Source organism: Cygnus atratus, chromosome 12, assembly GCF_013377495.2.
Source record: "Cygnus atratus isolate AKBS03 ecotype Queensland, Australia chromosome 12, CAtr_DNAZoo_HiC_assembly, whole genome shotgun sequence".
In the NCBI taxonomy this organism is placed as follows: domain Eukaryota; kingdom Metazoa; phylum Chordata; class Aves; order Anseriformes; family Anatidae; genus Cygnus; species Cygnus atratus.
The window spans coordinates 12,110,109-12,137,697 of NC_066373.1; the positions used below are offsets into that span (position 1 = coordinate 12,110,109).

General features: G+C 49.0%; 2 protein-coding genes across 3 annotated transcripts in view; both read left to right on the forward strand.

The window, feature by feature from the left end:
- Positions 1-23,932, forward strand: part of EDC4 (enhancer of mRNA decapping 4) — a 38,167-nt gene extending 14,235 nt beyond the window's left edge. The window contains exons 12-29 of one of the 2 annotated variants that reach the window (XM_035543632.2): positions 319-499; positions 2,373-2,445; positions 2,905-2,996; positions 3,674-3,870; positions 5,992-6,080; positions 6,859-7,012; positions 8,388-8,851; positions 10,540-10,641; positions 11,607-11,759; positions 13,154-13,190; positions 14,101-14,281; positions 16,076-16,231; positions 17,012-17,127; positions 17,852-18,017; positions 19,233-19,419; positions 20,578-20,797; positions 21,524-21,687; positions 23,056-23,932. In XM_035543632.2, the coding sequence (XP_035399525.1) occupies positions 319-499; positions 2,373-2,445; positions 2,905-2,996; positions 3,674-3,870; positions 5,992-6,080; positions 6,859-7,012; positions 8,388-8,851; positions 10,540-10,641; positions 11,607-11,759; positions 13,154-13,190; positions 14,101-14,281; positions 16,076-16,231; positions 17,012-17,127; positions 17,852-18,017; positions 19,233-19,419; positions 20,578-20,797; positions 21,524-21,687; positions 23,056-23,248 (2,925 nt within the window). In that variant the 3' untranslated portion in view covers positions 23,249-23,932. The remainder of the gene's footprint in view (positions 1-318; positions 500-2,372; positions 2,446-2,904; positions 2,997-3,673; positions 3,871-5,991; positions 6,081-6,858; positions 7,013-8,387; positions 8,852-10,539; positions 10,642-11,606; positions 11,760-13,153; positions 13,191-14,100; positions 14,282-16,075; positions 16,232-17,011; positions 17,128-17,851; positions 18,018-19,232; positions 19,420-20,577; positions 20,798-21,523; positions 21,688-23,055) is intronic. The other variant, XM_050713150.1, reaches the window with a different exon arrangement.
- Positions 23,933-24,020: 88 nt separating this feature from the next.
- NRN1L (neuritin 1 like) lies at positions 24,021-27,173 on the forward strand. Its single transcript, XM_035543478.2, has 3 exons — positions 24,021-24,144; positions 26,492-26,654; positions 26,760-27,173. Exons 1-3 carry the CDS (start codon positions 24,084-24,086, stop codon positions 27,031-27,033), a joined length of 498 nt encoding a protein of 165 aa, XP_035399371.1. The 5' UTR covers positions 24,021-24,083; the 3' UTR covers positions 27,034-27,173.
- Positions 27,174-27,589: the final 416 nt, after the last annotated feature.

Genomic DNA, 27,589 nt, shown 5'->3' on the forward strand with positions numbered 1-27,589 from the left:
GCACAGAGGTTGGCCTCAGTTATTTCAGTATAAGATGACAGATGGTGACAATTCAGCTGATTAATCCTGAGGAGCCTTAAGGATTATTTCTCACTCCAAAGTAAACTTCTTATTTGAAGGAACCTATGTCTGGCACAGCAGGACTGAGTTCCTGATGAACGCTAATTCACATAGCAGTGTGGTTCCCTGGGATGTCCTCTTTCAGATTTAAATGTCTCGGACCTTATTCCTTGTGTTATTCCCATGCTCTCAGATCTTGTTCAGGTCCTAATGCTGTGCTCTGAAAGCCCTGTGACTTACCATTTCTGATTGTTCCAGGTCTTGTATGTGATGGAGCTGATGCAGAACCAAGAGGAGGGCAAAGCTTACTTCAGCTCCATCTCAGAGTTCCTCCTCACCCACCCAGTCCTAAGCTTCGGCATCCAGGCAGTGAGCCGCTGCCGCTTAAGGCACACTGAAGTGCTCCCAGCAGAAGAGGAAAATGACAACTTGAGTGTAGGTAGGTGACACAGAGAATTTGGCTGCTGTCGGACAGGTTGTCTGTCTTGACTGATTCTGGCTTTCTTGTGAAAGGCTTGTTGGTCCTTCTGGGCAACCTGATCTAGTGGGTGGCATGATCTTTAGGTCCCTTCCAACCCAAGCCATTCTGTGATTCTTTTACTCTGTAAGAAATGCATCTGTGCAGCTAGCGCACTTCAGAGAAGCACAGTAGGGTGGGTTACAAGGGACCTCTGGTCCAGCCTGCTGCTTGAAGCATCTGGCAGTATTGTTGTTGCTGGCAGTAGATCAGGTCAGCTATGATTTTACCTAGCTCTCTCTTGAAGGCCTCTGAATGCAACATTTGTGCCCCTGCCCTGGTGCCCTGTCCCAGGGCTACACCCCTTTGAAAGAAAATACATTCCTAATACTCAGCCCGATCCTCCTAACCCACAGATTGTAGCCATTGCCTCTTAATCATGCAGCAACTTCACTGAGGTGTTTGTTACTAAAAAAGCATTGCAGGGCTGTGCAGGCTTAAGTAAGTGCTTTGCTGATCAGTACCAGATGCGCTGGTCAGTATCTGAGCAGCGTTTCTTTTGCAGTTGCGTAGGTTCCTCGCCTTCAGCAGGACACAGGGTGAAACTCCTAGCAATGTAGGGCTTCATCTTCCTCCAGAGCAGTTCAATGTAGGCTCACAGTAGCAAAAGAGTTCTTGGAAGAATTGTCGGGATATATTTCTATGGCTGCCTGTCTGTGTAATTAAACATCAGAGGTGTGAACACAGTATCTGAGAACTAATCAGTTGCTTTGGAATCGTACTGCCTGAGCTGCGTGCCAGGATGTGAAGACAGTATGCAGTCCGAGTTGAGGGAAAGGGGGAGATTCTTCTCCATCACATATGGAAAGCACATTACCAAGACACAAAGCTGCTTGCAACAGAAATGAACAAGAAAAACTGTATTTTAGAGAAGCTTCTGAGAGACAGGTGAGATATATTCTTCTATTACTATGACAGTGAAGCCTGTGGAGAATTGTCCCATGCAAGCATTCCTTGATTGCTGCATCTTTTTGGCTGTTAGCTTGTTCCTGACCAGGATCCTACCTTTTTGTTATTAAAATTTTTAAAGATGCTTTGAAAATCATCAGCATATTCCCTGTTAGAAAGATTCCTGGACTGTCAGAACAGCCCTATGATATATTTCCTTATGCCTATTCTTCTACATAATTACAGTTAATTCATGCTGTTGATATTAGAAGCATATTGCTCTGAAATGCAGAAGAAAAAAATGACTGTGTTTAGCAAGTCAGGAGCAGAAGTGGATGAAGCTTCAGGTCCCTGATTGGTGTTTAGATGATTAGGACAATTTGCATAGGAATGCTTAATTTAGTCTCTTTTGGGGGATTTTTCCTTTCTAATTGCACTCTTTTTCTTTCTTAGCAGTGAGAGAGATACAGATCATGGCTGAATGTTGTCAGTGCTATCTAATGGGAGATTTTTGCAAGGCTACAGTTATTCAAGCCAGGAAGGATGGGTCATGCTCTAGTGGGAACTTCTGTATGATATAACCTAGTGCGTCTCTTAAAATATATCCAACCAATTGTGTCAACAGGTAGTTTCAGACCTCAGCTTCCCCCACTCTGCTTTGTGAAGTATGCTCTTCCCTTCCATGGGGCTTATTTGATTTGATTAGAGCGAATTTGATTGCTCTCACTTTCGAAAGTAAAGAGAGTGTAGGATACACTTTATCTTAACAGGGTGAATTTACCTCTGAAGTCGGGAAGTGGTGGAGCTGTGTTGTGCTGGTTCTCTGCTGTATCCTCTGCTCTGATGGTTTTTACAGTAGTTTGTTGTTTCTGTCCAACTTCATGTTTTACTTTTGTCTTATTTTCAGAAGGTGCTCAGGGAGCAGGGGCTGTTGAGTCAGCGGCAGGCGTGCTGATAAAACTCTTCTGTGTGCACACTAAGTGAGTATGCCTAGCAGCTACCATGGGCAGTGGTCCTAATCCTGCACTGACCTGGTGGAACTAAACTGCTGTTAGCTTACCAATTTCTTTTGCTCATAAGAAAAGCTGCTTGGACCCCTAGGAACTTCTAGCTGTGGTGTATTCCATATGTCCTTACCGGGAAGGGGCCCAGCATGATGCCATGGCAAGGTAGTATTTTTCTTGCCATAAATACCCAGTGACTTGAGAGTTCTGCTGATGTGTAAGTACTGGGAAGCACCTCTCAAGTGCTCTGGGTGCCAGAACTGGGTGATAGAGCTGAATGGGGATCAGTTTCTGCTCCTTTCATCACAGGTAGAAAACACTAATGCATATTCCAAGGGAGTCAGTTCCCTTAAGAGTTTTCTAATCTTTAGACTTTTCTTGGTGATTCCTAAACTAATCAGAGATGCTTCCTTTATTTATTTTTTTATTTTTCAGGGCCCTACAGGATGTGCAGATTAGATTCCAGCCTCTCCATAGTCCTGATATGGGTGCATCTGTGCCTTCCCATGGCTCTCATGAAGAATTTGGTGAGTGTTTTTGTTTGGTCAATCTTCGGTATTGCTGAGTTTTTAAAAGTTGTGATTTCTTGGCAGGAGGGTGGGGAGGCAGGAGGAGTGAGTTGGTAGGCTTATGGCAGCGCTGGGTGTCTCTGTAATAGTGGTGTCACTATAAAAGGTTCTCAGGATGGACTAGCAGACCACTTGGTTAGGGCCCAGGGAGAGTGTGGAGCATAGGGATACGTTAGGGTGGGAGAGCTAACGCTTGGTGCACACTTGGGTTCACCTACCTAGGTGGTCTGCGCCGGTGCCAGAAGCACAACGTTTGTCTCTTGTCAGGCAGAAGAAATCACAGTGACACTGGAGCTTTGGGGTAGGGGAGACTGGGCTGTGCGTAGCATGCTCTGGTGAATGGCTCATTCACCATTCTGGGATGTGGCTGTTAAAACCGGCACTGTTCAGAGAAGAAAGGAGGGTTGGACCTCTTATTGTCAAAGACTGATAACATCCACTCTTTAGCATACGAAGAGTAAGCAGAACACAGGGTTTGCCTTTCCCTTAGCTTTGATTAGCATGTTGCAAGGTTTTTCCTCGTTCCTTTGGAATCCGGTATGGCCGGCAACGACATACGTTCGTACTTTGTGGAATTAAAACTTTACCTTTTTGGGGAAGTTCCTGTAAATTGATTTGTGTTTTTCTCTTGGAAGCCTTTCCAGACCACATAGCTGATCTAGGCACAGAGGGGCTGGGATCTGAAAAAGGATCTGTTCATGGCTCTCAACCAGACCTGCGACGTATTGCTGACCTGCCTGTACCAGCAGACTTTCTTGCTCTCTCAAATGATGCCAAACCAAAGTTGATGACGCCAGATGCATTCATGACACCAAGTGCATCTCTTCAACAGGTAACCAGAGGAGAGTGCTGGTGGTGATGGTGCAAGGGATGAGTGTGAATTTTGATGCTTTTGGGAACTTTCTCTAGGCAGGTGGGCTAGAGGTAGGCAGGTAGGCTAAACTGATTGAATGCAGAGTGCTCAGGACCCACTGCTGTGCTTTTAATCAAATTGCTTAAGGACATGTTGGCACGTCTAAATTGCTTAGCTGGTCTATACTTGTGTCGCGAGCGCTGTATTTAGGTGCAGAACTGCTGGTGTAGCTGTGTTCTGTAGAAATGTGTGCGCTAAATAACTATCTGTGCTGGGAGACTGCTCTTACTGGTTACACACATTGTTTAGGGTTGGGATATAGCTACAATGGCAGAAAACCCTGTCAGCTTGTGCCATCCCTGCACGTCCTGTCTGACAGGATCCCCTGAGAATGCATGCCTAAAATGATCAGGTAGGTAAATGTTTTGCATGAGATCTGCAACTTGGTAGTCTGGTAGCTCAGTGAGTTTTTGGAATCTGACACAGCAGACTTGAACTCGTGTGGAAGACAAATCTTCTATACTTGCTTCAGGAACTTTGGTATTGGGAAGCGTGTGAATCATTCCTTAAGGATTTGCAGATCTTTGTGAAGGGTAGCAAAGTCCCTTGGTGACAAGCCATAAGCAAGTGTCAGTGGAGCTGTGATGGAGCAGTCAGAAAACACTGAATTCCTCTTAATGCTCTGTCATATGTGCATGGCCTGCTGTGCTGCATCATGCACCTTTGGGTCCTGCTGGGCATTTCTAGAGGCTGTCTGGCACTGGCAGTGTGCGTCTGTCTAACTTAGTGCAGATTTCCACTGCCTCTTTTTGGTTATACCAGCAAATATAAGTGCAGGAGCTTGATGTTTCTTGGTCACTCTGCATACAAACTCCATTTTAGTTTGTTTTAAACACATTCACATGCTCTTGCTTTTTAGCTCTGTGCTGAATATGTACTGATTCTCTGTACTGAATTCGTAGCTGTTAAGTTTTTCCTCCATGTGCTTGTGGTATGGGAGTAAACAAATTAAAATATTTTTAAAGTGCATCCTTTAATCTGTTGATCCGCAAAATAACAAGGCGTGGATTCCACTGGTGAGAATCCGTGTCTTCCTCTGAGAAACGGATTGCCAGCAGTTACTGGCCATGCTGATGTGGCTCTTCCAGGCAAGGAGGAGAGCGCTTGTGAGCAGCACTTGTGGCGTGCGTGTCCTAAGGCAGGGCTTCCATCTCCAAAGAAGGAACATATGATTGTCACCACAGTTTGTACGTGTACTGGAGGAGCTTGAGTGAAGATGGGCAGCACGTGGAAATATGGAGTTAGTGCTGAGTTGACTGATGAGATAGAGCAAACCCCAGCAACAACCTGAGGAGCAAAAAATAAATGAAAATCCTCATAAAGATTTTGATGTTGCTAGAAAAGTTGTCGAGTACAGAAGCTACTTGTGTGCCTTCTCACTGTAAAGATACTCCAAGGGAGCAGAGAGATACTGATGGAGTGATGGCTGCACATTATTTGCTGCAAAAGAGCAGCTCGCTCTTCATGTTCAATTTAAACCTGACTGTTTGTTGCTACCTATTTCGTGGCAGCTTTTTCCTGCTGCCACCAGTGCCCAGGAGCTTTGTAGTGTGGACACAGCCTTGAGTTTAGCTTAATCTCTGCTCTCTGCCATAAGCAGCATCAAGCATAAGAAGTTTGACCAAACAGGCTTTCGAAGCTGAATATGGGTGCACTTATGTTGGTTCCTCTGGAGGTATTTCTTAGGGCCTGCATATCCCACTGGGGTTTACACTGCCAGCCAACTAGCTACGTGCATTTGAGTGCTCCACTTCCATGTGGAAGACAAAATGCTCTAGTGTTGAGCCCTCTAGAATGTTGCTTTGTTCAGGCAGAGCAACAGCTCAATAAAAGCAGTCAAGGTTCATGTGATGGGGATGGGACTTGCCTTCGACCAGCCCTGAGCAGCCTAGCAGTATAACTCAACCTTTCTTTTTTTTTTTTGCCTCTTCTGCCTTTGCCAAAGACTTGTCAAAGAGTTCTTCTGGAGACAATGATCTCAGGTTGAGTACTGTTGCTGTATTAGTCTGTTACATTTTACCCCTGTATATTTTCTTATAGATCACTGTATCTCCAGGCAGCAGCGTCAGTTCCCTGACTGCAGTCACAGCCATGAGTAGCACTTCTGTCACTGATGCCTCTATGTCCAGGTAAATAGAGCATGTATTAAATAATACATTTGCAATACTATTCTTCAGTGCGGGGCAGAACTGTGGTGCATCCTATAGGAGAGGAGATTGTTACCAGAGTTAGAAACTAGTCCAAGTCCCAAAGTCCCTATACGGGCAACTGTTTGCATCTCTGATGCAGCTTGGAGCATGCCTGTTGTTTTTCCAGGGTGCCAACAACAGTGTTTCATTTGTGCCTCACAGGGATTCTCTTATTGCATCTCAGTGTTGTTGCTTTACATGCTTCTCCCAAAGGGCTGTCTTTGTTTACAGGTAAGGGAACACTGCAGCCACCGAGGAGCAGGGAGATAATTGAGACTGTTAGGAAAACTTTACTAGTATTGAGGTGGCTTGGGCTGCATAACAGTGAAAAACTTCACTTCTGGGGGCTGGAAAATGGACAAGGACCTATCATACAGTGCACTGTTTCTCTCTGAACTCTGTACAGTGCGAATTGAAGATATAACAGGTCCCTTCTATCATAAACCCCTCAAATTCAAACAGATTACAATGCCCCTCTCTTTCTCTTGTTTCCACTTGGTCTTTCTTTGAGCTGTATGGTGGCTGGGAGATGCAGTTGCTACTAAATAGGCAATAGCTGACCACGGTGGAAAGGAGGAGGGCTTGGAGAACACTTGTGAAGTTTGGGTTGGGTTCCTCCATTGACCTGTGGATCCAGTCTCCTCCCCTTGAGCATTTGATATGGACCTGTATGGTTAAGTTGGCCTGCTTGATTTGTTCGTGTCTCTGGTTTCTGCAGGCCATCAGAAGACTTGACTGTGAGCCCCAAGATGCAGCTGGACACCAGCCTCACGCTGAGCAGCAGTAGCAGCAGTCTCCAGACTAGTCCTAGGAGCCATTCAGTTCTTATCCCGGGCCTCTCTGACAAGCTAACACCAAAGGCACCTGTTCCAGTAAGGCTCCAAATGCTGCTCCTTCTTTCTGCGTGGGCCTGTACAAGCTGAAATTAGACTTACTTGGATATTAACAGGGCCAGCATCTGCCATTTGGAAAACACAGCTGCTGACACAGATCTGCAGACAGGTTACCGGTATTAATGGCACTTGACCTCAGTGTCAGCATGTCTCTGAAAACTAGAAACAGTTCTAGCTTATGCTGTCACTGTCGCCATGGTTAGAAATGGTCAGCCTTTGTGTTCAGAGACAGTGCTACCTGGGAAGGCTTCTTCCTCCTTGTTGGTCATATGGGTCTGAAGTAATCATTTCCTATTCCTAAATTTTTCTTTCCAGGTGTGATGTAAAACAAATTAAGACAAACTTAAAATTGAAATAAGCTTTCAGTCCTGGCTTCAGTTCAGTGTGTGAGAAAAATCTCAATTTTCTTCAGACAGGATCTTTTGTGAAGCTATTTTATTCACGATTGCAATGGCGGGCATCTTGCCAGTTAGGAGCGCATTATAGTAAACAAAGCATAACCTTTTATTCCCTATTACCCGACACCTGATCACCTCCCCTGTTTCCTCATTAGCTGAGTACTACAGGTTCACAAGCTACTCGACGCTCCTCTATACCATATATGTACAATTTTTCTTTTTTTTCAACCCTTAAATTTCTCCCTTTTCCTTTTTTTTTTTTTCCTTTCTTACGTTTTGAGAACCTGTGATCTTTGTTTTACTGTTCCCACACTGCTCATCCTGTTTTTCTCAAGCTTCCACCTTATTTTGGACCAATGAGGCCTTCTACTGTCCACCTCCCTCCTTAGCATTTCTCCTTATTGTGGCTACACAACTACCGTGGAATACAGAAAAGTATTCTGTATTCTCTACTGCAAAAAAAATTCTCTACTGCAAAAACACAACTTAGTTTCTCACAAGTGTTAAAACTAATTTCTTCCAGAGAATAGATTCTGGAGCAGGGCAGGAAGGTAGAACTAGTGTTGAATTTTTGTTTGAAAGTGTGTTCGAACTAGCTTTGACTTAAGTGTGTTGTTAGTCCAGCTGAGAGGAAGTTAAATTCATGGGTCTAATTCTGTATTCACCTACATGCAAGTCAAGGAGAATGATGGTTGGAGGAAGGTTATGTGCTGAAGAGTCAGTAAGTGTTTCCATGCCTTTAGTTGATAGATGTGGAAAAGATGTGCTGCTTTTGCCCCGCAGTCTCATTACAATTATTGGAGTCCTTCTCCGTCTGCGGAGCAAAGGGGGAGCACAGGGATCACACGAAGAAAAGATACAGCTGGCTTTTTCCAGAGGTGGTTGACAGTGGCTGGTGATTCTTGGGGTGTCTCCACATTACCCTGAAGGCTCTTGTTTAATTTTTTTTAATTCAGGTCACACCAGGAAATTCCTCTCTAGCACTGGAACTGCAGGAAGTGGAGCCCTTGGTGGTGCCCCAGGCTTCTCCCACCCGTGAGCGTTCTCCGGATGTCATTTCCTCTGCTTCCACAGCCATGTCCCAAGATATCCCAGAGATTGCTTCCGAGACCTTGCAACGCAGCTTCACAGCAGCTCCATCCGGGCTCCCTGCGGAGGTGCTGGAGCCCAATCATCATGCAGACAGTATGGCATCTGCTGCCTCAGCCTTACATTTGCTGTCTCCGAGGAACCGGCACAATTCTGAGCATAGCCACCACTCTTTGGACATGCCTCCAGTGGAGGTAGACAGACTGAATGCTCCATCGTTACTGGAGACTGCTTTAACTCAGGAAAATGCATGTTCTGACAGCGTTGTGGTTCAGCCATGGCCAGCAGCTCCTGACATAACCAGAGAAACTAGGAACAGCATGGCAGACAGGTAATCACTTGGGTGTGTCTTACTTAGGGCAATTTCTTCACACTTCGCAAGTTGCTGCCTTGGTGAAAAGCTCTTATGCTGTGATTAAACTAGAACAGTTTTTCATCCCTCCTTTTCCTTAAAGGATCAGATGAGTCAGCCTTCCTGTGTATACGCTGCATCCTGAATTTCCTAGGTCAGCTCTAACAGTTTGTGCTCTCTTATACACCTTTCAGAAAGAAGGATCTCTGTTAAGGTGGAGTCTGCGTTACTGGCCTTCGTGTTCACCTGAGAATGGAGACTTGAGCAGGGCTTTTTTTTTTTGTACGTTATCTCTGGAAATAAAACTGGTTCAAGCTAAATTCACCCCAGGGTGATCTCCCTGCATGTTCTTATTGAAAGGAATCAAATAGCACATAATTGACAGGTGGATTATAGGTTAATTGTATTTCTCTTCTATGATTGGCTTTGTGCAGCTAGCGTTATAAATAAAGTACTTTTAAAAGTGAGGAAATGAATTACAGTGTCTCTGGAGCAGGCATGTAGGATGGGGCAAAATCACGTCTGCTCACTGGAAGCAAACCATTATGCTGGGAGCACTGCTAGAATTCACTGCAAAATTAGGGTCCCCATCTTCTAGTTGGACTGGAATAGCAAGATGCATCTAGCACCTCCAGAGTCTCTCTAGGCCAGGACTGCATGCGCCATGAGAGCCTTACCACCAAGAGAAAGCCCTCATCTTTTGTCCTCACAGCTGAGGATGCTGTTTTAGGAAACAGTCTTGATTCTGGTGGCTGTGAGGAAGTCACTGAGGCTGTCTCTCCATGCAGTGTTTCAGCTTTTGCTCATAATTTGAAGTTCAGAAAGTAATTCTGTGGGAGTTCACAACTCTGCTTAATCCCACTTTGTATTGAATTGTCTTGAATTTGTCTTTGAAATCTTCAGGATTTCTCATATCGGAATATCAGATCGGTATCTCTGGTTCTGAGATATTCCACTTACGCACCAATATGATTTTTTTTTGACGTTGCAGCTCAGTTAAACCATCAGCATATGTTAAATAACAAGCGCTCACTTCTGTATAAAGATCCTGCATGATCAATTCAAGTAGACCTGCTTTATGGCTTAGGAGTGTGTGCAGTTTATTTCCAAAGCCTTCACAGAGCTTGAATTGGGTTTACTGTTGCAATTCTGTTCCCACTGGTAGACCTAATTGTCAAATTGGCACGCTTCCCTCTGCGTTCTCCTTGGACACGTGGAAGAACTGAGAAGCACTTTTTTTCCTTTCTTCCTCCCCCCCCCCTCTCCCCCCCCCCCCCCAGCGATTAGTATGACTTGAGGAAAACCAGCCCCAAGTGATGCTGTTCACTGAGATACACTATACTCTGCCCATTTTTGCAGCGGATTATCCACCTCTCTTGCATGGCTGTTTGTTGGGACGTTATGTTCGTGGTTAGTGCCTGAAGCATAGCTGAGCTGCTTTGCCCTCTTACAGCCTCCTAAAAGACGTGGAGAAATTAGTACCTTTAAACAACACTTGCTGCGCTCAGGGTCTGTGCAGATAGGTTTGTTTTGGTTTTATTGTTGTTGGGTTTGGGTTTTTGCTTCTTCTTCTATCAGGATCTCCCGTGAGAAGTGGGGTGAGCAAATAACCCAAGCTGAAAGAGACTTTAATGATGGGACTTCTTTTTTTTTTTTCCTTCCTCTAGCCCAAGGGATGAGGTTGAAGAAAAGCACAAGAGCTCTTCCTATCATCGACACAGCTACCACCTGCTGCAGCACGACAGCCAGGATGCTAGTGCAGAACAAAGGTACAAGAGTGCTCAGCCCCCTCTCTCGCCCTGCATGGACTCAGTTCAGGCTGCATTCGTGCTTCTGTCCCCAGCAAGCCTTCACGTGTGGGGTGAATGTCTTTGATTTGTCTCCTGACTTAATGTGTGTATGCAGTCCAGCTTCCGTAATGTTCTGGTGACTTCAACTGATCACGATTGGCCTCCGGACATTGTCCAATTTACCCTCTGTAGGGGAAGGTTTGGCTGTACTGCCCCTAAGAGCATGGCCAAGCTTGGTTTAAGTACTAGTGTAACCTTACTAAAGGAGCAGTAAATCCTGTGCCTTAGATAAGGTAGCGAAGGTATCTTAGGAGTCAGTTTCTTTTCTGACATCTTTTCTCCTTCATGAGCCACCCTAAAGCTCCGTGGGCAGGTCCTGTGTACCTGGTGGGCTCAGACGTGTTTGACATCTGAGGGTTCATTCATAATCTGCACTTTAATTCAGAGTCTGTATTGGATGGCTGGTCAGCAGCTGAAAGACCCCAAGGTGCTGAGGTTCACGCAATTCCTAGGCTCAGTTTGATTCTCCTCGGTTCCTGCAATACTTGCCGCCTTAAGTGCGCTCTGTGTGTAAAACTCGAAGGTTATGCTACGCTCGGGTTCCCTGCTGGGTCAGTGGATGCATCCTAGGGTTTATATGCTAGTGTGTGTATGCAGCAAGAACAGACGCCCCTTGCCATACTGCCTGGACCACAGTTGTCTGTAACGCAGAGACCCTGCAGATCCTGTCACGCAGCACTCGGCAGACCCAGATCAAAATGGAGCAGCCTCTGCTGAGCTCTGTAGAGGTCTCTGTGTTAAAGACCAAGGTGGGAGGCATCCTCAGCTGAGTGACTCTGGACGTGTGTGGGTGCAGAGCAGTGTGTGAACTCCTCTCCTTCTAGTGAAGGCTGGTGGTGTCCAGTACTGCAAGTGATGTCCTCTCCCCTGCTGTTCCTTCATAGTGACCATGATGATGAAGTTGCAAGTTTGGCTTCTACGTCAGGTGGATTTGGTGCCAAAGCGTCTACGCAGAGGCTGCCTGTGAAGGACTGGAAAGCCAAGGCATCCCCTCGGGCTTCCCCAAAGCTAAAGCGGAAGGGCAAGAAAGATGACGGGTACGCCGGGCTTGCCAGGATATGAGTGGCTGTGGGACCAGCTGTGCAGGACCTGACAGAGCTAATAGCAGCAGGGCTAGGGTCTGAGGCTGGGCTCTGGCCAAGTGTTCCCAACCCTCATCCTGTTTTGCACGTAGGAGCAACCCCACAGAAAGCGTTGCTGGCTACTCAGACATGGGTTGTTTGTTACTTAGATGAGTGGGAGGAGGTTGTGCCCTGCCTTTCCAGCTGGGACTCAAAATCCAAAGCGTAGCCTGGGCTTCAGAAGAATTTATGGGGAGGTAAATTGCACATTGGGTGGGGGACACTGGATCCATTTGCCAGTTTCATTGAAGGCTTCATTGGAACTGTGACACTGAGTATAGCTTAATAAGGCCTCGATTTCTGGTTGGCTTTTGAACGCTGGCACAGTGCCTGTGTTCAACAATACCTATCCTTTGTTACCTGCTTGCTGCTTTTGTGTGTTTCTAAACGTGCCTATATGAATGTCTTGCAAGGGAAAGTTGATGACTGGAATGAGCTGCCCATGGCAAATTAGGCCAGCATGTCTGCATTAATGTGAGGAAAGTAGCACAGCTTCCCTTGAGGGGCTTTCTCCTCTTCTTATGTTCCCATGGCTCCATGATTTGGATCTCTAGCTGTGCAGATTACAAAGAAGATGGCTTGTGGTGTTAAATTCCTGGCTGTGGTCCTTTACAGTGACACCCAGAAGTTATTAGCCTCAGAAATGCCTTTCATTTTTCCTGCCTTAGTTCTTTTAAAGTTGCTGAATGGATGCTGTCTGGGAAATACAAATGTGTACTTTCCTTCTGGTAGTGTTTGTTCATAATTTGTGACTTTGGAATTGTACAATATTAGTGGATTAGTTCAATGTTTTTCTTTGTTGTGCTGGAATGCATCACTGCTTTCTTCACCTTCAGAGCTGGAATCATTCTAGATGATTTGAAACTCATTAATTCTGTATTTAACAAGTGGGTACTAGTTGTTTTTTTTTTTCTTTCCTAAATATTAGGAGACCTTCAAAGGCTCTTTGGCAAAGCCTTCCCTGGCTTTGAATTTGGACAAGACTGAAAAATCAGTGTGTATTGTTCTTTGAACAGTCCTCATTAAGCCTTGGCTCAAATCTGTTGTGTGTTGAAAGCAGCCCTGTGAAGGGACCAGTCTGTAAGGATGTTAAGGGCCTGGAAATAGTGGAAATGTTGGAGTCACGGTGCCGTGGGGACTGGGACTTCCTTACTTTCCTGTTGCTCTCATATTATACTAGGCAAAACAGAAGCATGAGCTGGGTATAAAATCTAAAGCAACCTGTAGGGTGTGGGATCTGTTTTGGCAGAAGCCATAATCAGAGAAGTTAATTGACATAATTGAATTACTGCTTTTCTCTTTTACTCCAGGGATGTGAACCAGTCACCAAGATCATCTAACAACCAGGTGAGTCAGAGCTGCTCCTGCCATCCCTTCCAAGGGCCTGTGCTTCAATTCTGTTCACTGTCATACTAAAGACCTGTTCCTTGAAGTGCCACGGGCCCCCTGCACTTGGGCTTGTTCCAGTCTGACTTGTGCAGCAGAGGAGGAGCTGCTTAATGTTGTCCAGGCTGATGGCTTCCTTTTCACTTCTGCATGTTGATTTGCATTTCTGTGTTCTCACAAGCCCTGTTTCATCCAAAATTTTACCAGTCCTTTCCTCTTCCCTGTTGAGCCAACTTGCATGCATTGGCAGCAGGATAAGCTGTTCCCAACAAACTGAGGATCACAGTGGCACTGGCTTGTTGGAGTTACTTTTCCCTGCTGGTAGCACTTTTGTGTCTGTTAGAAAATGCACTCAGCAGAGTGGTGTTCACTTCTTAAACTGCCCTTACATGTGTGTGTTTCCTTTAGACTTTTTGAGCAGCTGAAGAGACCGTTATAGAAGTGTACTTCTCTGGTTGCTTGATTATTCACAAATAAGTGAGAGAGCTGAAAGAGTGCTCTAGGAAAACTCCTCCTTATTCTACTTATTGCACAGCTCTTTCATAAGCATTTGAGGTCCTTATTCAGAGTGAATAGGGTCTGTCTTCTGATTTCTTTTAAATGCCAAAACTTTGAAGGGGGTCTTGAATGTATACAGTTCAGGATATTTAAAGCAAACATTTGTGAATTCCATATGGACACCTCATATACCTTGCTGTATCAATTTATTTCTTGGGATTAAATTCTTAGAAATAGGCATTTAAGCTGGCCCAATTTCTGCATTGTGTGTTGTGCTTCAGTCTCCAGCACAGGGCTCAACTCAATACCTAGCAGAAAGCTTGACTGACCTCTGATCCTGTTAGAAATGAGCGCTCGTCCTCTCCACACACAGGTGACACCGGAGTTCCAGGATGAGCTGATGTGTATACTGAGGAGCCAACAGCGGGAGCTCTCTGAGCTGCGTCAGAACCAGATGGAGCTGCTGCAGAGACTCACTGATCACCTTGATGCCATTCAGAGCTCCCTCATGGGCCACGTGGAGAGGGTGATTGACTCCCAGCAGGAGCAGGAGCGTATCCTTGTTTGCAAATGGTGCATGGGAATTACGGAGTGGAAGGCTGCAAGGCAGACTAGAAACGTGAGGAAAGCTGAGGAAGTTCAACAATCTTAGTAGCATGGGCCATAGATGTCATAAAAGGCCTGGATGCCATATAACTATTTCAGTTCCTCTCGCTCCCTTTCCAAGGGAGAGAAATTCAAAAGTAGAATGGAGAAGAACCGCTCCTTCCTCTATGCCCCTAAATCTTCAGGTAGCCTATGATGGCCACAAGTGCTGTTATGCTGGTATAGACTGGATATGTTACCCTACAGGGGTATTCTGTTTTCTGTATTGGTCTTGGATTTTCCTTTTTGACCATCAAGCTGATATTTTCATAGACAATTCAGAGAGCTTTCTACTGAAGTTCAGAGTCTGGAGTTAGAATGAATTTTTCCCATCTGCATAACTTCCTATCTGTGCTGAGTTTTGCCAGCAGTTGAGCTCTTTTCATTTGAGTTGAACTCTTTTCAGTGGAGAGATCCACCTGTGCTTTGCAGCCAGGCATAGTTTTAGTGATGGTGAATAATTTTATATGAAAACTTTTGCCATCTCTGCTTCTGGCTGATTTGTGCTGAATGTCATATACCTCTGTGGTGAATCTTGCTCTCACTTTCCTTCTGTTTGGGAAAATGACTGTGTGTTCCTGTAAGTTGTTTTTGCCACTGCTTTCTTAATTTACTGGAAGATCTTGCCTCTTTAATTCTGTGGCCGCTTACTTTATTTAATAGCCTTTGATAGACAGTGATCTAGGGTGCTTTTTTTTCCTCCTAAAGATGAACACGCATCTCAGTGCATGTTAGCTCATGAGGTATGACTGGCTTTTATTAGGCCTGGGTTTACATACACTTCACTTGTGACCAGTTCCATCCTGTAGAAAAGTTTTTACCAATTTCACTTCCAATGTATGTTGGACTCTTTGCATATTGGTTTCGGTCGTACGTTGGCTGGGACAGAGTTATTTTCTTCATAGCAGGTGGTATGGTGCCGTGTTTTGGATTTTTGACCAAAACAGCCGATAACAATAGCTGACACATTGGTTTTAGCTGACCAGTGTCAAGGCCTTCTCTGTTTCTCATGCTGCCCTGCCAGCAAGTAGGCTGTGGGGGTGCCCAAGAAGCTGGGAGGGGACACATCCAGGACAGCTGACCAAGGGGACGTTCCATACTGCATGACATTGTACTCAGCAGTAAAAGCTGGGAGAGGAGTGAGGAAGGTGGATGTTTGGAGTTATGGCGTTTGTCTTTCCAAGTAACCATTATGTGTGATGAAGCCCTGCTTTCCTGGAAGTGGCTGAACGTCTGCATGCTGATGGGAAGTAGAGAAAGAATTCCTTATGTTGCTTGGCTTGTGCGAGCACCTTTTGCTTTACCTATTGAACTGTCTGTATTGCAACCCATGACTTTTCTCACTTTCACCCTTCAAATCTTCTCCCTCATCCTGCTGTGAGGAGTGAACGAGTGGCTGTGTGGGGCTCAGCTGCCTATGGGGGTTAACCTGCAACACGTTGGGAGCACTACTGTCAGTCTTTTAGCTGTTTGGTTTCTCTACCGTGATTTCCAGAGGTATTTTCTCACCCTGATAATTTGTTTGAGAGCCCTGTTGTTTCTAGGGAGGCATCAGCAACATTCTAGACCTCTCTTTCACCAGAGCTGCAAACTTTCTCTCACTGTGCCTCTGGAGGTGAGGCTAGTGTCCGTCCTTCTAGGATGGGAGTGTTGAGGGTAGGGAGGATCTGTTGTTTGTGATCCTTAACGTGCATGCTCGTTAGAGAGGAGACTGGACCGAGCACTGACGGAAGGACAGCAGCGCAATGGGCAGCTCCAGGAGCATCTGTCTCAGCAGCTCTCTCAGTCCCTTTCCACTGCTGTGTGTAACCGCCTGGAGAGGACCGTTCGTGAGGAGATGAAGAAGACAGTACCCCAGTGTGAGTTTTGCTGCCTGGGCTCTGAAGGTGGATCTGTGCAGTTAGCCCAGAAGGGGTGGAAAGCGTGCTGTATGAAGTGCTCCATGTGTGTGTTGTATGTGTGCTGTATGGTGCTCCATGAAGCAGGAATTAGGTTACAGGAAGACTAGACATTGCACTGTGAGCTGTTGTGGACCCCACTGTAGTCTGAGAAGAGTTGTGGGGTGGAAGGATATGAGGCTCCCAGAGGGGGATGGGGGAATACCTTTCCAAAATGCGTGGTCTGATCTTCCATTCTAATTCACAAAGCTTTTGGAATCTATTCTGTGGAGGAAGGCAAAAGAGGCTAATAGGTTTGTAAATGTTGTGATTTAACGGAAGCAAGCTTCAGCTTGTCTTTGCTCTTCCTTGGCACACTATCATCATTCGTATGAGTGGTCGTAGTTTGTAGAAATGCGGGTTGGAAAGTCTTCTGCAGTCTTTGGTATCCACTGTTCTGCTTAAAGGAGGGTTGCCCACTGTCCTAAATCAGGTCAGCTGTGACTTTGGATGAGTCCTGAAAGCCTTCAAGGTTGGAGATTCCACAGCTTCTCTGGTGACTTCCAGAGCCACACCACCTTCCTGGCAAAAAGTTTCTCCTACTGTCCAACCTTAGCTTCCCAAGTCAGAGCTTGTGACCGCTGCCTGCATGTGGGTCATGTGGCTCCTCCAGGAATAGTTTGACTTCACTTTCTTTTTCAGGTTTTGAAGAGTGACGCTAGGCTTAAAGCTGCGACTTTGACATGTTTTTGTTCTGACTAGGCATTTCCAAGAGCATGGACCCTGTTGCTAGCCAGCTGAGTAACACTATTGCCACCAAGCTCACTGCTGTTGAGGGGACGCTGAAAGAGAGCATCACCAAGCTAGTGAAATCAAAGGTAAGGAGAACCAGACCGTAGGTATTCCCAAGGACACTGATTTATGATCTGCCTGGGTAGTGACTCCTCATACCTCTTTCACTCACCTGTATCTTCAGGTGGGTCTGAGGTCAGTTTAGCTGCCTGTGTTCGTAGCTCTCTTCTGGTCTCATCAAGAGAGCAAGCTCTTTGTGTACTCCCCTGCCTGTTTTGCCTCGTTAGACCTTTCTTTCATTTACTGAGTTGTTCATTTTCTGTTAAAGCAAAGGCTTTCACTGGAGCAAATTGTTGTAGGGCCACCTCAGTTAGCCAAGTGGTGAAAATTTGACTTGCTCTTTTGCTCTTTACGCTGTTCTCCATTTCTACGTTATTTAGGGAGCAGCAGCTTGTTAGTTACATTGGTGGGCAATGGTGGATAGTGGGAGGGGAGGAGGAAGGGGAAGAAGAAAAGAGCCATGCCTGACTGCACCACCCTCCCTTGCTCTCACGCTGAACTACAGGGAAATGGTGAAGTTCCTGGGTAGTCCCTCAGGCATCCCCTCAGCAAGTAGATGCTCTGCCTGCCATAGTCGTGGTGGAGCTTAGAGGAAGGAGTTCAGCTGCCCAGGGAATTCACACTTCTGACTGACAGTGGATTGTCCTTGTCTGGTGTGGGTGTGTTGCAGGAACATACAAGGTTTGTTCACATCTTTATCCTGCAGCAGGCTGTTAATTTTCTGCAACCTCTTCTGTGTGTGTTTGTAAGAACCTTACAGATAGCATTGTGAGGGCAACGGCTGATACCCTGCAGGGGACAATCCAGTCGGCCTACAGGGAAGCGTTCCAGAGCGTGGTGTTGCCAGCCTTTGAGAAGAGCTGCCAGTCCATGTTCCAGCAAATCAATGATACCTTCAAGCAGGGCACACAGGAATGTGAGTAGTTTTTCTTTCTAAGTTTTCTCTACGCAGCATGTTCATGTTAGAGACTGACAAGTTGACTTATGGCTTTTAGAGTTTCAGTGGTAACTGTTTAACCTCTTAGTCCATCTGTGTGGTCTGAAAGCATTTCCCTTCCACTCTTGGGAAATGGAAACATAATTGAGGAGATTTTTATAGGTGGTACTATAAGAACAGAGATTTACATCTGGTCTTTGTAACCCATGTAGCAAAACACTTGGTCTCATTGTGTGAATCTGTGACTTCATTTCTTGAGTAGTAAGGCCCAGCTGTAGAATTACTCCCACCCTAAAGCCCAGCTATAGAATTACCCCATCCTGCCATCAGGAAGATGATATATGTAGAAGGCAACACGCCTGCGTAATCTCAGATGGGTAGTAGAACTGGGGACATCTAGAAAAGGATACGGGGATGACCAGAGGTTAAATTGTTTTAACCACTATGTAGTCATGGTCAGCCTGGAAAAAAGGAAACTATGCACTTCAGTAAGGAAAGGAAGGTGTGCGCTGATGCACTGGAGAAGATTTTTCTTGTGTTTAGGTTTGGAATCCAGTTCTGTCTGGCCTCCCGGAAGTCCACTGGTATTGTTCTGCAGGGCTGTTCTCTGAGTGCCACCATAAGCAACTTCTGTTGTCCCTAGATCTGTAGAGCGTCTCCAGCTACTGTTCATTTTGCACCCTTTGTTTTCCTTACAAGTCTCCCACAAGTACATAGAGCTGCTTCTCCCTTTTTTATCAGTCTGGTTTACAAAATAGTTAAAAATGCAGCTTTTTGATCTCTACAAACATCAATTTTTGTCAGAAATGTTCCTCTTCTTTCTCTTACTAACTTAATTGGCATTGAACTCCATCAGTAGTGCAGATTACAACTCATATTGTGTATGAAATACTCGCACCCCCACCTTTATCTTGCTATGAACAAACAGTGCCTGTAAAGGTCTATTGCAAGAGGATTCTCAGCTTTATTGCTGTGTCATAAAATCCTGTGTGATGCAGAGGATGGAAGCAGGGTTTCTATGTTAGCATAGCACAGCCCAAAACAAGGCTTGTGCACTTTCCCTTCTCCCACACTTGTACGCTGGCTCAGTTACTGGTTCTGCTGGAGAATGTGTGGAGCCTGGCAGACGGATTTTGGCCCTGACCATCTCTACAGTGCTGATGGACAAAATGTCTTCCTCTTTGGTTGTTGCAGACATCCAGCAGCTTGAGACTCACATGAAGAACAAGAAGGCGCGAGAACAGGAGGCCCGGGACCCGTTGCTGAATCAGCTTCGACAGCTCATCAGCACCTTCCAGAGCACCACCGAGCAGCTGGCTTCCACTGTCACAGCCAGTGTACACGCTGAGGTGCAGCATCAGCTGCATATTATCGTGGGCAAGTAAGTTGGCAGCTGGGCTTGTTGAAAGAGATGCCGGTGAGAGGCACCGGGTGCATAACGAAACCTCTTCCTGCTTCAATGTGGAAACAAGCCCTTTGACACCAGTGCTGTAGGGCTGCTTGTTAGATCTGTGCACAGTATGACAAAGCACGTGGGCTGGTGTAACTGTTTCCCTATAAGGCACTAAACAAAGACCACAGAATATTTCAGACAACCAGCCGTATCTCTGCTGCGTGTGGGAGCTTGGGGCCTGCTTTTCAGTGTCCCATGTGCATGTTGGAGGACAGGAGGACCTAAGGCAGCCCAAAAGCACACTCGCATCAGACTAGCCTTTCTGTCCCAAAATGATCTTTGGGTCTTTTGAAGGCTTTTCCTCTTTACTCTGTGTCCTGAGGCATACCAAAAGTTTTGCAGGCTACTCTGTCCTCCCAGCTCTTCTGCAGCAATTCCTCTTGGCTATCCTGGTTTCAAGATGTGATCTTGGCAGTGCGTGCCTTCAGCATATGCAAACCATGAAGCTGGTGGCAGGTTGGCAGCATTAAGACTGGCTTGGCTGGTGGTTACCTGCAGGGCAGAATGCCCCCGTCTATTTTAAGCTATCGGAGCATATGTCTGAGTACACAGGGGTCATCAAGGGAGAGCAAACATGAGCAAACGTGCCAGGAAGGATACCAGACTAAATTACAGTCTCGCTGCATGTGCTGTGCTTGCTCCCAGGGAAGCCCTGCTAGTCTACCTGCAGTAGGGCAGGTCTGATGCTTTGGTACCCTTTGTAAGAGGGATCCCACTCTTGGGGAACATTGCATGTAAGGGATTGATGTAGAAAGCTGGGCCCTTTCATAGGTGTATCTAGAGCTTAGTCACCTTGCTTGTAGGCCAGATATACAGTATTTTAAATCTTTGATATAATGGGAATTAATTCCCATTATAATTACTTTTCCACACAGAATCCCAGCATCTTCAGTATGCACCCTGGGATGTTGTGTTGTTGCCACAGTGCTTCCTTGTGCAGCGTGTTTCTGATGCCTGTGCCTCAGAACAATTTGTATCAACCCTTTGGGAGCAAGCAAGCAAGTCTGTGCTTTCTCACTGCTACAAGCTTTGCGCAACATAGTCCCTCAGCTCTTCATTTTCAGATAAACCTTTGTTTTCTTTTAGCCTGCAGGAGTCTATTTTGGCCCAGGTGCAGAGAGTCATTAAAGGAGAAGTGAGCCTCGCTATGAAGGAGCAGCAAGCAGCAGTGACCTCAAGCATTGTCCAGGCAATGCGTTCAGCAGCAGGGACTCCGATCCCCTCTGCTCACTTGGACTTCCAGTCTCAGCAAACTCACATCCTTCAGCTGCTCCAGCAGGGGCACCTCAACCAAGCTTTCCAGCAGGTACATAGGCTTCCTTGTAGTGAGCAGCACTGCTTGTTGGGGGGCAAAGTGAGGGGAAAAATGGCTTCTTGAGGTGGGGATGCAACTCCGCAAAACTCAGAGTTGGCTGAAAAGACCTGTGGCTGCAGACTGCTGAAGAGGTGCAGTTGCAGTCACACAGGCCAGGCCAGAGCTGTGCCTGCAGTGTGATTTGATGGCAGTGAAGTTCCTTCTTTCTTGCCCTGTCAGGCCAGCATCAGTGCTGCAGTAAGCCAGCTGACTGCCATCAGCACTGGCACGTAGTGCACCCCTGAAGAGCAACAGCTTCCTAAGCCTCTCCAGGCAGATCTACCAGCTGAGGCCTGACCTTGTCTTTGCCTTTGACTATCTAGGCAGATGCATTTGAGCTGCTGCAGACACTCCACTGGGAATAGCAGCAATGCTGTGTTGGTGAGCTGCAAACGTGGCCCTGTTCCATGCTGCTAACTGACCTGCTCCCCTGTGGCTGGTTGTGGACTGCTACCTCCCTGTTCAGCTTAGAACAGAGACACAGGTGTCCTCTGAGTGTAGACAAAACCTAAACAGGGTCCTGTTTGCGCATACTGTGGGGTTTGCAGAGAGCTCTGCTCCCAGAGGAGGCTGGCAGTCATTGAGCTGCCCCACGGCAGATGGCTGCCCCATGCACTGTCCTGTGTTTTTCACCTGCCTGTTGTTTCCTCTGCGTTTCAAGCTGTATCTTCCTTGCAGGCTCTAACAGCAGCTGATCTCAATCTGGTCCTGTATGTTTGTGAGACAGTGGATACTCAGCAAGTATTTGGACAGCATCCATGCCCGCTGTCCCAGCCTGTGCTGCTCTCTCTCATTCAGCAGCTCTCCTCGGATTTGGGTACTCGTACGGAACTGAAGCTGAAGTGAGTATGATCAGAGCACTGGGTTTGAACCCATGCAGGTGTATTCCTGGCTCTGGCTTTAAACTCGCTGCGTGTAAGTGGAAGGTGGTGCTTCTACAAAGGCTGGAACTTCTGCGGCCTGTTACAGGCAAGCAAACAACCTGTAATGACTTGGAAAACGATAGAGGCATTGCAACAGAAAGCTTTGCTGCCCAGAGGTAGTCACAGAAGGGGTACTTAGCTGTAGGTGCTGTTAGCTCCTAGTATTGGAGTCTGTAAATATTGCTTGCAGTCTGTATAGTGATCGCCTTTAACCAAGGAAACATTCCCATGTGGGTAAAAAGGGAGGGGTAGTGCCGTGCTCCCTAGATAGCTTAACATCCAGAGCCACTTTGCTCTGTCTGTGGTTCTTAACCCGTCACTGGACTTTGTGTAGGCTCATCGTGACTGCTGGAGAGGTTCAGTGGGAGGTGGCAGCAGGAGCTACTGGAAGTAATGTCTGTTAGATGTACTAAGCAAAGCTTGTGTGACAAAGTAGTGACTGTGCTGATGCTTGCCATGAACATTTTTAGATTGTGAGTCAAAACCCTGGAAGATGCCCTGAAAAACGAACTTGTTAAGGTACCTGCAGGTTTTGACCATGGCTTGCACAGAAATTATCTTAAATTGAGTTCTTAAATCAAGTGAACGCTAGGGATAGAGGCTCAAGCCAGAAAAGATGAAAAAGAGCTTTAAATTACAGAAGAGCTCATAAGCAGAGTTAAAGTTGCTGCTAAGTTCAAGCTGATCAGCTAGTTAATACCTTTTGCAGTGACCACACTGGCTTACTCTCGGGCTGTGATTTGAAAGTTCTGATGGCCTGTCTGAACTTTTGAATGGCTTGTTGGTAAAATTCTTGATTTTTTTTTTCTCCCACACCTTGCTGGATAGGCACAGTTATATTGGAAGAAGACCTTAAATATATCCCTGTGTGGAGTAAGCCTCAGTGCTGAGGATTTTTACTGTATAACAAATGACTAAATCTGCTTATGCTAAAAAGCCTAATCAAAGAAAATGTATACAGAGCTCTGACCAGGTATGGCCTGTGGCCAAGTGCCACCTACAGCACTGCAGTGAGATGTAGCTTGCTGTTACGCCTGCTTTGTTGAGGCAGCCAGGTTGTGTAGTGTGTACTGCAGCCTGGAAAATACTGGCTGCCCTTGCACGTTGAAGAATGGATAGCTGGACTCTGCCAAAAGTCAGAACTGTTTATTTTTTGGTGGCTGAACTTATGGCACTGAGTGTTGTTCGGTGGGGGAGCAGAATTGTGTGTCTGCAGTGCTAAAGTGAATGGAATTGGACTGGGATCTCGTGTTGAGTTTGGTTCTAACCCTGGTCTCTCTCCCTCAGTTACTTGGAGGAAGCGGTGATGCACCTGGACCACAGTGACCCCATCACCCGAGACCACATGGGGTCAGTCATGAACCAGGTGCGGCAGAAGCTCTTACAGTTCCTGCAGGTGGAACCCCACAACACGCTGAGCAAGCCTGCCCGCCGCCTCATGATCATGCTTCAGGGCCTGGTCACTCCTGGCATGACCTAGGAGAACCTGGCTATGTTGTGGGCTGCTTCGTGGAAGCCCACCCAGCAGATCCAGTAGTTACTAACCACGTACGGCTTGTGTTAAGAGCTCTTGCCAGGAAATCTATCAACATGTGTGTGATGTCTCTAAGGCGAACGCCATCTGTGTATAGTCCCAGATAGTCACTGAACGCTCACTTGGCTTATTTTCCTAAATAGCCTCTTTTTGAGACATTTAAGTCTCTTCTTCACCTGCCCATCCATCCCTGAGGCCTGGCTGGCCTTCCAAGTCGCATCCAGCAGAAGCCAGTGGATTTCTTACCCCTTTGGTTTGAAGTCTGCTGCTGTCAGCAGAGAAGGGAGGTGTGTGCTGAGCCCGGAGTAAGGGGCTCCTTGTTGGCAAGAAACTAGTACTTGTATCTTAGTCAAGGACTCAAAGCCTTCCTTGGTGCAAGCCACTCCTGGGGAGGATGATTGTGGGGGGGGGGCGTAGCAGCTGAACAGGAACGAGTTGGTGGGGGGGGGATAACTGCAGGCTGCGAGCCCCAGGGCCATTGGTTCTGCTGTGTGTGGGAGCATGTCCATGGTTTGGATGTTAGTTTGGATTTACACCGGGATTTTTCTTTTTACCTAAGTTTCGATTTTTTTTTTTTTTTGAAATAACATTAAGGACAATTCAATAAACAACTTTTTGAGAAGAAAAAGCAAAAAAACTAACTTCCTCCTGCGCTGCCGGGCTGTGCCCGCTCCGGGGCGGGCCGGGGGCGGGCGCGGGGCGGGCCGGGGGCGGCGCGGCGGGGCCGGGGCTGCCGGGGCTGCGGGGCGCGGCACACACCGGGCGGCGGCGGCTCCGCACCATGGGCTGCTGGCGGCTGCTGGGCGTCGTGTGCCCGCTGCTCCTGCAGCTCCTGCACCTCGGTGAGCGCCCCGGGACGGCGCGGGGGGCTCGGGGCGGTGGGACGGGACGGGACGGGACGGGGCTGGGGGCGGCGCGGCCCCTCCGCTGGGCTGGGCACGGCTCCTGGCGACTCTCCCCGCCTGCCCTCCGTCCCCGGGGGCTGGAGGGGTCGCCCCGCAGGTGCCGGCGTCGCCGAGCAGCCCCCGCGGAGCCGAGGCTCCGTTCCCCGCGGGCGTCCCTGCCCCGAAGCGGGCGGGGGCTGAGCCGGTGCTGCGCGGGGGGCCGCGGGTTGCCGGGCCTGGGGAGGTTTTTGCAGGGGCGGTGAAACGATTCGGGTCCTCCCCCAGGAGCAGAGCGGCTGTGTCGGTGCGTGCTGGCAGCCAGCGGCGCTCGGCGGCAGCCCCGGGCTTTGACCCCGTGTCCCCTCGAGGCTCCCTGTGGGTGCCGCTCGCCTCCCCCGGAGCTGGGTGTGCTTCGTCCGGGGGGGTTCCTCCTGCCCGCACCTCTCGCCTTGCCCCACCTCGTGCCGAGGCAGCGGGCACGGGCTTGCTTGGACTCGAGCTTGCTGAAAGCGGAGGTGCAGGTCCCGCTCGCCCAGCCGCCGCCTGTGATGGCTGCGACCCGCGTGGCCGGTACCAACCTGCGACTTCTCCCAGCGGCGTGGCCGCGGCGATCTCGGCGCAGAGCTCGGCTGCCCGGCGGGACAGGCCGATGGCACAGGCTTGCCTTCTCTCCGCGCTCGGCCCCAGCTGCGCGGGTCAGGGCCGGATTCCAGGCACGGGATGCCAGCGGTGTGTCACACGGCTCCCTGGAGACCTCCTGGCAGAATGGGCGACTTTCGGCTGCCTCCTTCCCGTGGGGGAGCCGTCTGCCTTCGACAGGACCAACCTCGCGCCGCTTCAGCCACCCTCAGCTCTCAGAGCTCCCGGCAGCACCGCGCACGGCATTTCCAACAATCTTGCGGCTCCGGTGACGTGGCCAAGCATTCCCGCGTCCTCATCCATCCCAAGGAGCCTTCACGGGGATCCCCGCGGTGCCACTGGCCTCTTTGGAGTCTCTGTTTCTGTCTGTCCCAGCACAGCCCCCCTGTATCAGCCTGGCTGGGAGCAGGAGCGAGCTGGTCCTAGCCAAGGGGGCTGGGATGGAGATGGAGCAGCCCCTCCCTGGGAGCTGTGACCCCAGCTCCGTGTCCGTCCCAATGCGACATCCCGCCACCGACTTGGGGCTGAGCCTGCAAACACTCCTGGGGACATGGAGCGGGGACACGGGTTGAGCCGCGTGGGTTGCGGCAGTGACTGGGGTCTTCCCTTGGCCCCAAAACCTCCGTGCCCCTCTCAGCCTCTGCTTTGTGGGGTCCCTGCAGTGGGAAGGAGAAGCAGAGGCGTTGGGCACCCCCAGCTCTGCCAGGTCCACGGTAGCAGGTCTGGGACACCTGGGGCTCATCCTTTGTGGAGAGCAGCAGGGAACGGCGGCTTCCCGGGGTGAAGCCTGCACTTGTGCCTCTTCTCTCTTTGCTTCTCTTTTTCTTCTCTTCTTGCTGTTAGAGCAGGGGCTTCAGCTTGCTCAGCCAGCTGAGCCTTTGCTTTTGTTTTCTGTGTTGTAGTCACAAATTAATCTTTGCTGTTGGGGGATAAAAGGGCTGGACAGATGGCTCTGGAGAGATCCTGGGAGGCCCGATGCAAAGAGAGCCGTCGTGCAGCTTTTCCGCTGCAGCTAATGGCAGCATTGCTTGTGGGATCCGCAAGGGATCCGTGTGCCACGCTGGGCTCCCGGACCAGGAGCGAGGGTTCGTTCAGCAGGGTGTTTTAATCCCAAGGGCTCCAGAGGAACCCACTCCTGCTCCATGCATGGGCGTGAACCCCACTCCATGGGGCCTCTCAACAACAGCTGCATTTTCCCTTTAAAACCCGACATTTTAATTACTTCACTGCCTCTTTGCTTGCACCAGGAGCAGGCTGAGAAGGATGAACTTTTTGCCATCCTCTTCCTTCTCCTTGGTCCTGCAGCTCTGAATACCGCAGGGAAGCTGTTCTTGAGGAGGGCCAGGCCAGGTCCTGTTGCAGCCTCCAGCCTCCTCAGCCCCTTTTCCTCTGGGGGATTTTGGTTTTTAACGCACCTGAGCCATTTGCCCCTGCAGCATCCCGGCCTGCAGGACCCCAGGCCATCCCCACGCTGCCCTGGAGCACCCCCAGACAGAGCTTCCCCCCCTGTCCTGCCCCCATGGTCATGGGGAGATGACGCTGGTGGGATGCAGGAGGGGACCAGCCCCTCGCCGTATTTCGGAGCCCGCCGTCACCTCTACTTGCTGGGTGATGACCAGCGGGGGGTGGGGGGGGGCTCAGCTCCGTCTCTCCTGTCCCCCTGCAGCCGCCACCCAGGAGCCCGTCAGCATGGCGGGGAAGTGCGACACCATCTACAAGGGCTTCGCCGGCTGCCTCATCAGCCTGGGGGACAGCATGGCCCAGAGTGTCCGGCAGCAGCAGCAGGAGGAGGGCGGCCAGGAGGCGCAGGAGCTGGACACCATCTGCAAGTGAGTGGCCCCATCCCCATCCCTGTCCCTCTGCCCGGCGTGCGTGGGAGCTGCTGGGGGGGCGCCGGCTCCGGTCCCCTCCCCACGCCTGTCCCTGTCCCCCAGGTCCTGGGATGACTTCCACGCCTGCGCCAGCGGGGTGCTGTCGAGCTGCCCCGAGGAGGCGGCCGCCATCTGGGAGTCGCTGCGCCAGGAGTCCCGCAAGATCCAGTTCCAGGGGAACCTGCAGGAGCTGTGCAGCGCCCGGGGGCGCCTGGCCAGCGCCCGGGGCTCGCCGCCTGCCGAGACCAACCAGGCCACACTGCGGGGCTCAGCCACCCTGCGCCGCCCCGGCCTCCTGCCCCTGCTGGCCCCGGTGCTGCTGGTGGCCCGGCTCTAGCCCTGCCCGCTGCCGGGGGACCTGGCGATGCGCTGCAGCCCCCACCAGGCCTCGCTCACAGGGCACGGCCCTCTCTCTCTCCTGGAGCCCTTCAGATGGATTTATATTTATATTTATATTAAAAGATGATTTTACATTTCTCCCGTCTTTCTGCTGTGCGGTGCCCTCGCGCCCTTCCAGAGCCCCGTTTGTCTCGGGGTGGCTTCGCGCCGTCCCCTCGGCTGTGCTGGGAACCCACAGGACCCCGATGGCCTCAGCACAGGGCACACCCAGGCGGCACCAGGGATTCCCACTGCCCTGCTGTCCCCCGGAGGGATGTTAAGGGCTTTGCTGGGATTTTGTCTTCCCAGCGGAGCCAGGCTGTAATGTAATTCATCTGGCTTCTTGCTTGCGGGAGCCCGAATGCTCGGCCAAGCTTTGGGCTGGGGTGCCACCAACGTACCCCTGTGACCCAGCCCACAGCAGTGGCATCATGCAGTTTTCTGCAAATATTCCCACTTTCCATCTTTTATTCTAGTCCTGCTATGTTTGGTCCTATTAATGATCGTGACTGATG

Bases quoted from the DNA above. Each gene is read 5' to 3' on its own strand.
- NRN1L (XM_035543478.2), top strand. From the start codon at position 24,084: ATGGGCTGCTGGCGGCTGCTGGGCGTCGTGTGCCCGCTGCTCCTGCAG. The intron at 24,145-26,491 runs GTGAGCGCCCCG...GTCCCCCTGCAG, and splicing joins CCTGCAGCTCCTGCACCTCG to CCGCCACCCAGGAGCCCGTC. The intron at 26,655-26,759 runs GTGAGTGGCCCC...CCTGTCCCCCAG, and splicing joins GAGCTGGACACCATCTGCAA to GTCCTGGGATGACTTCCACG.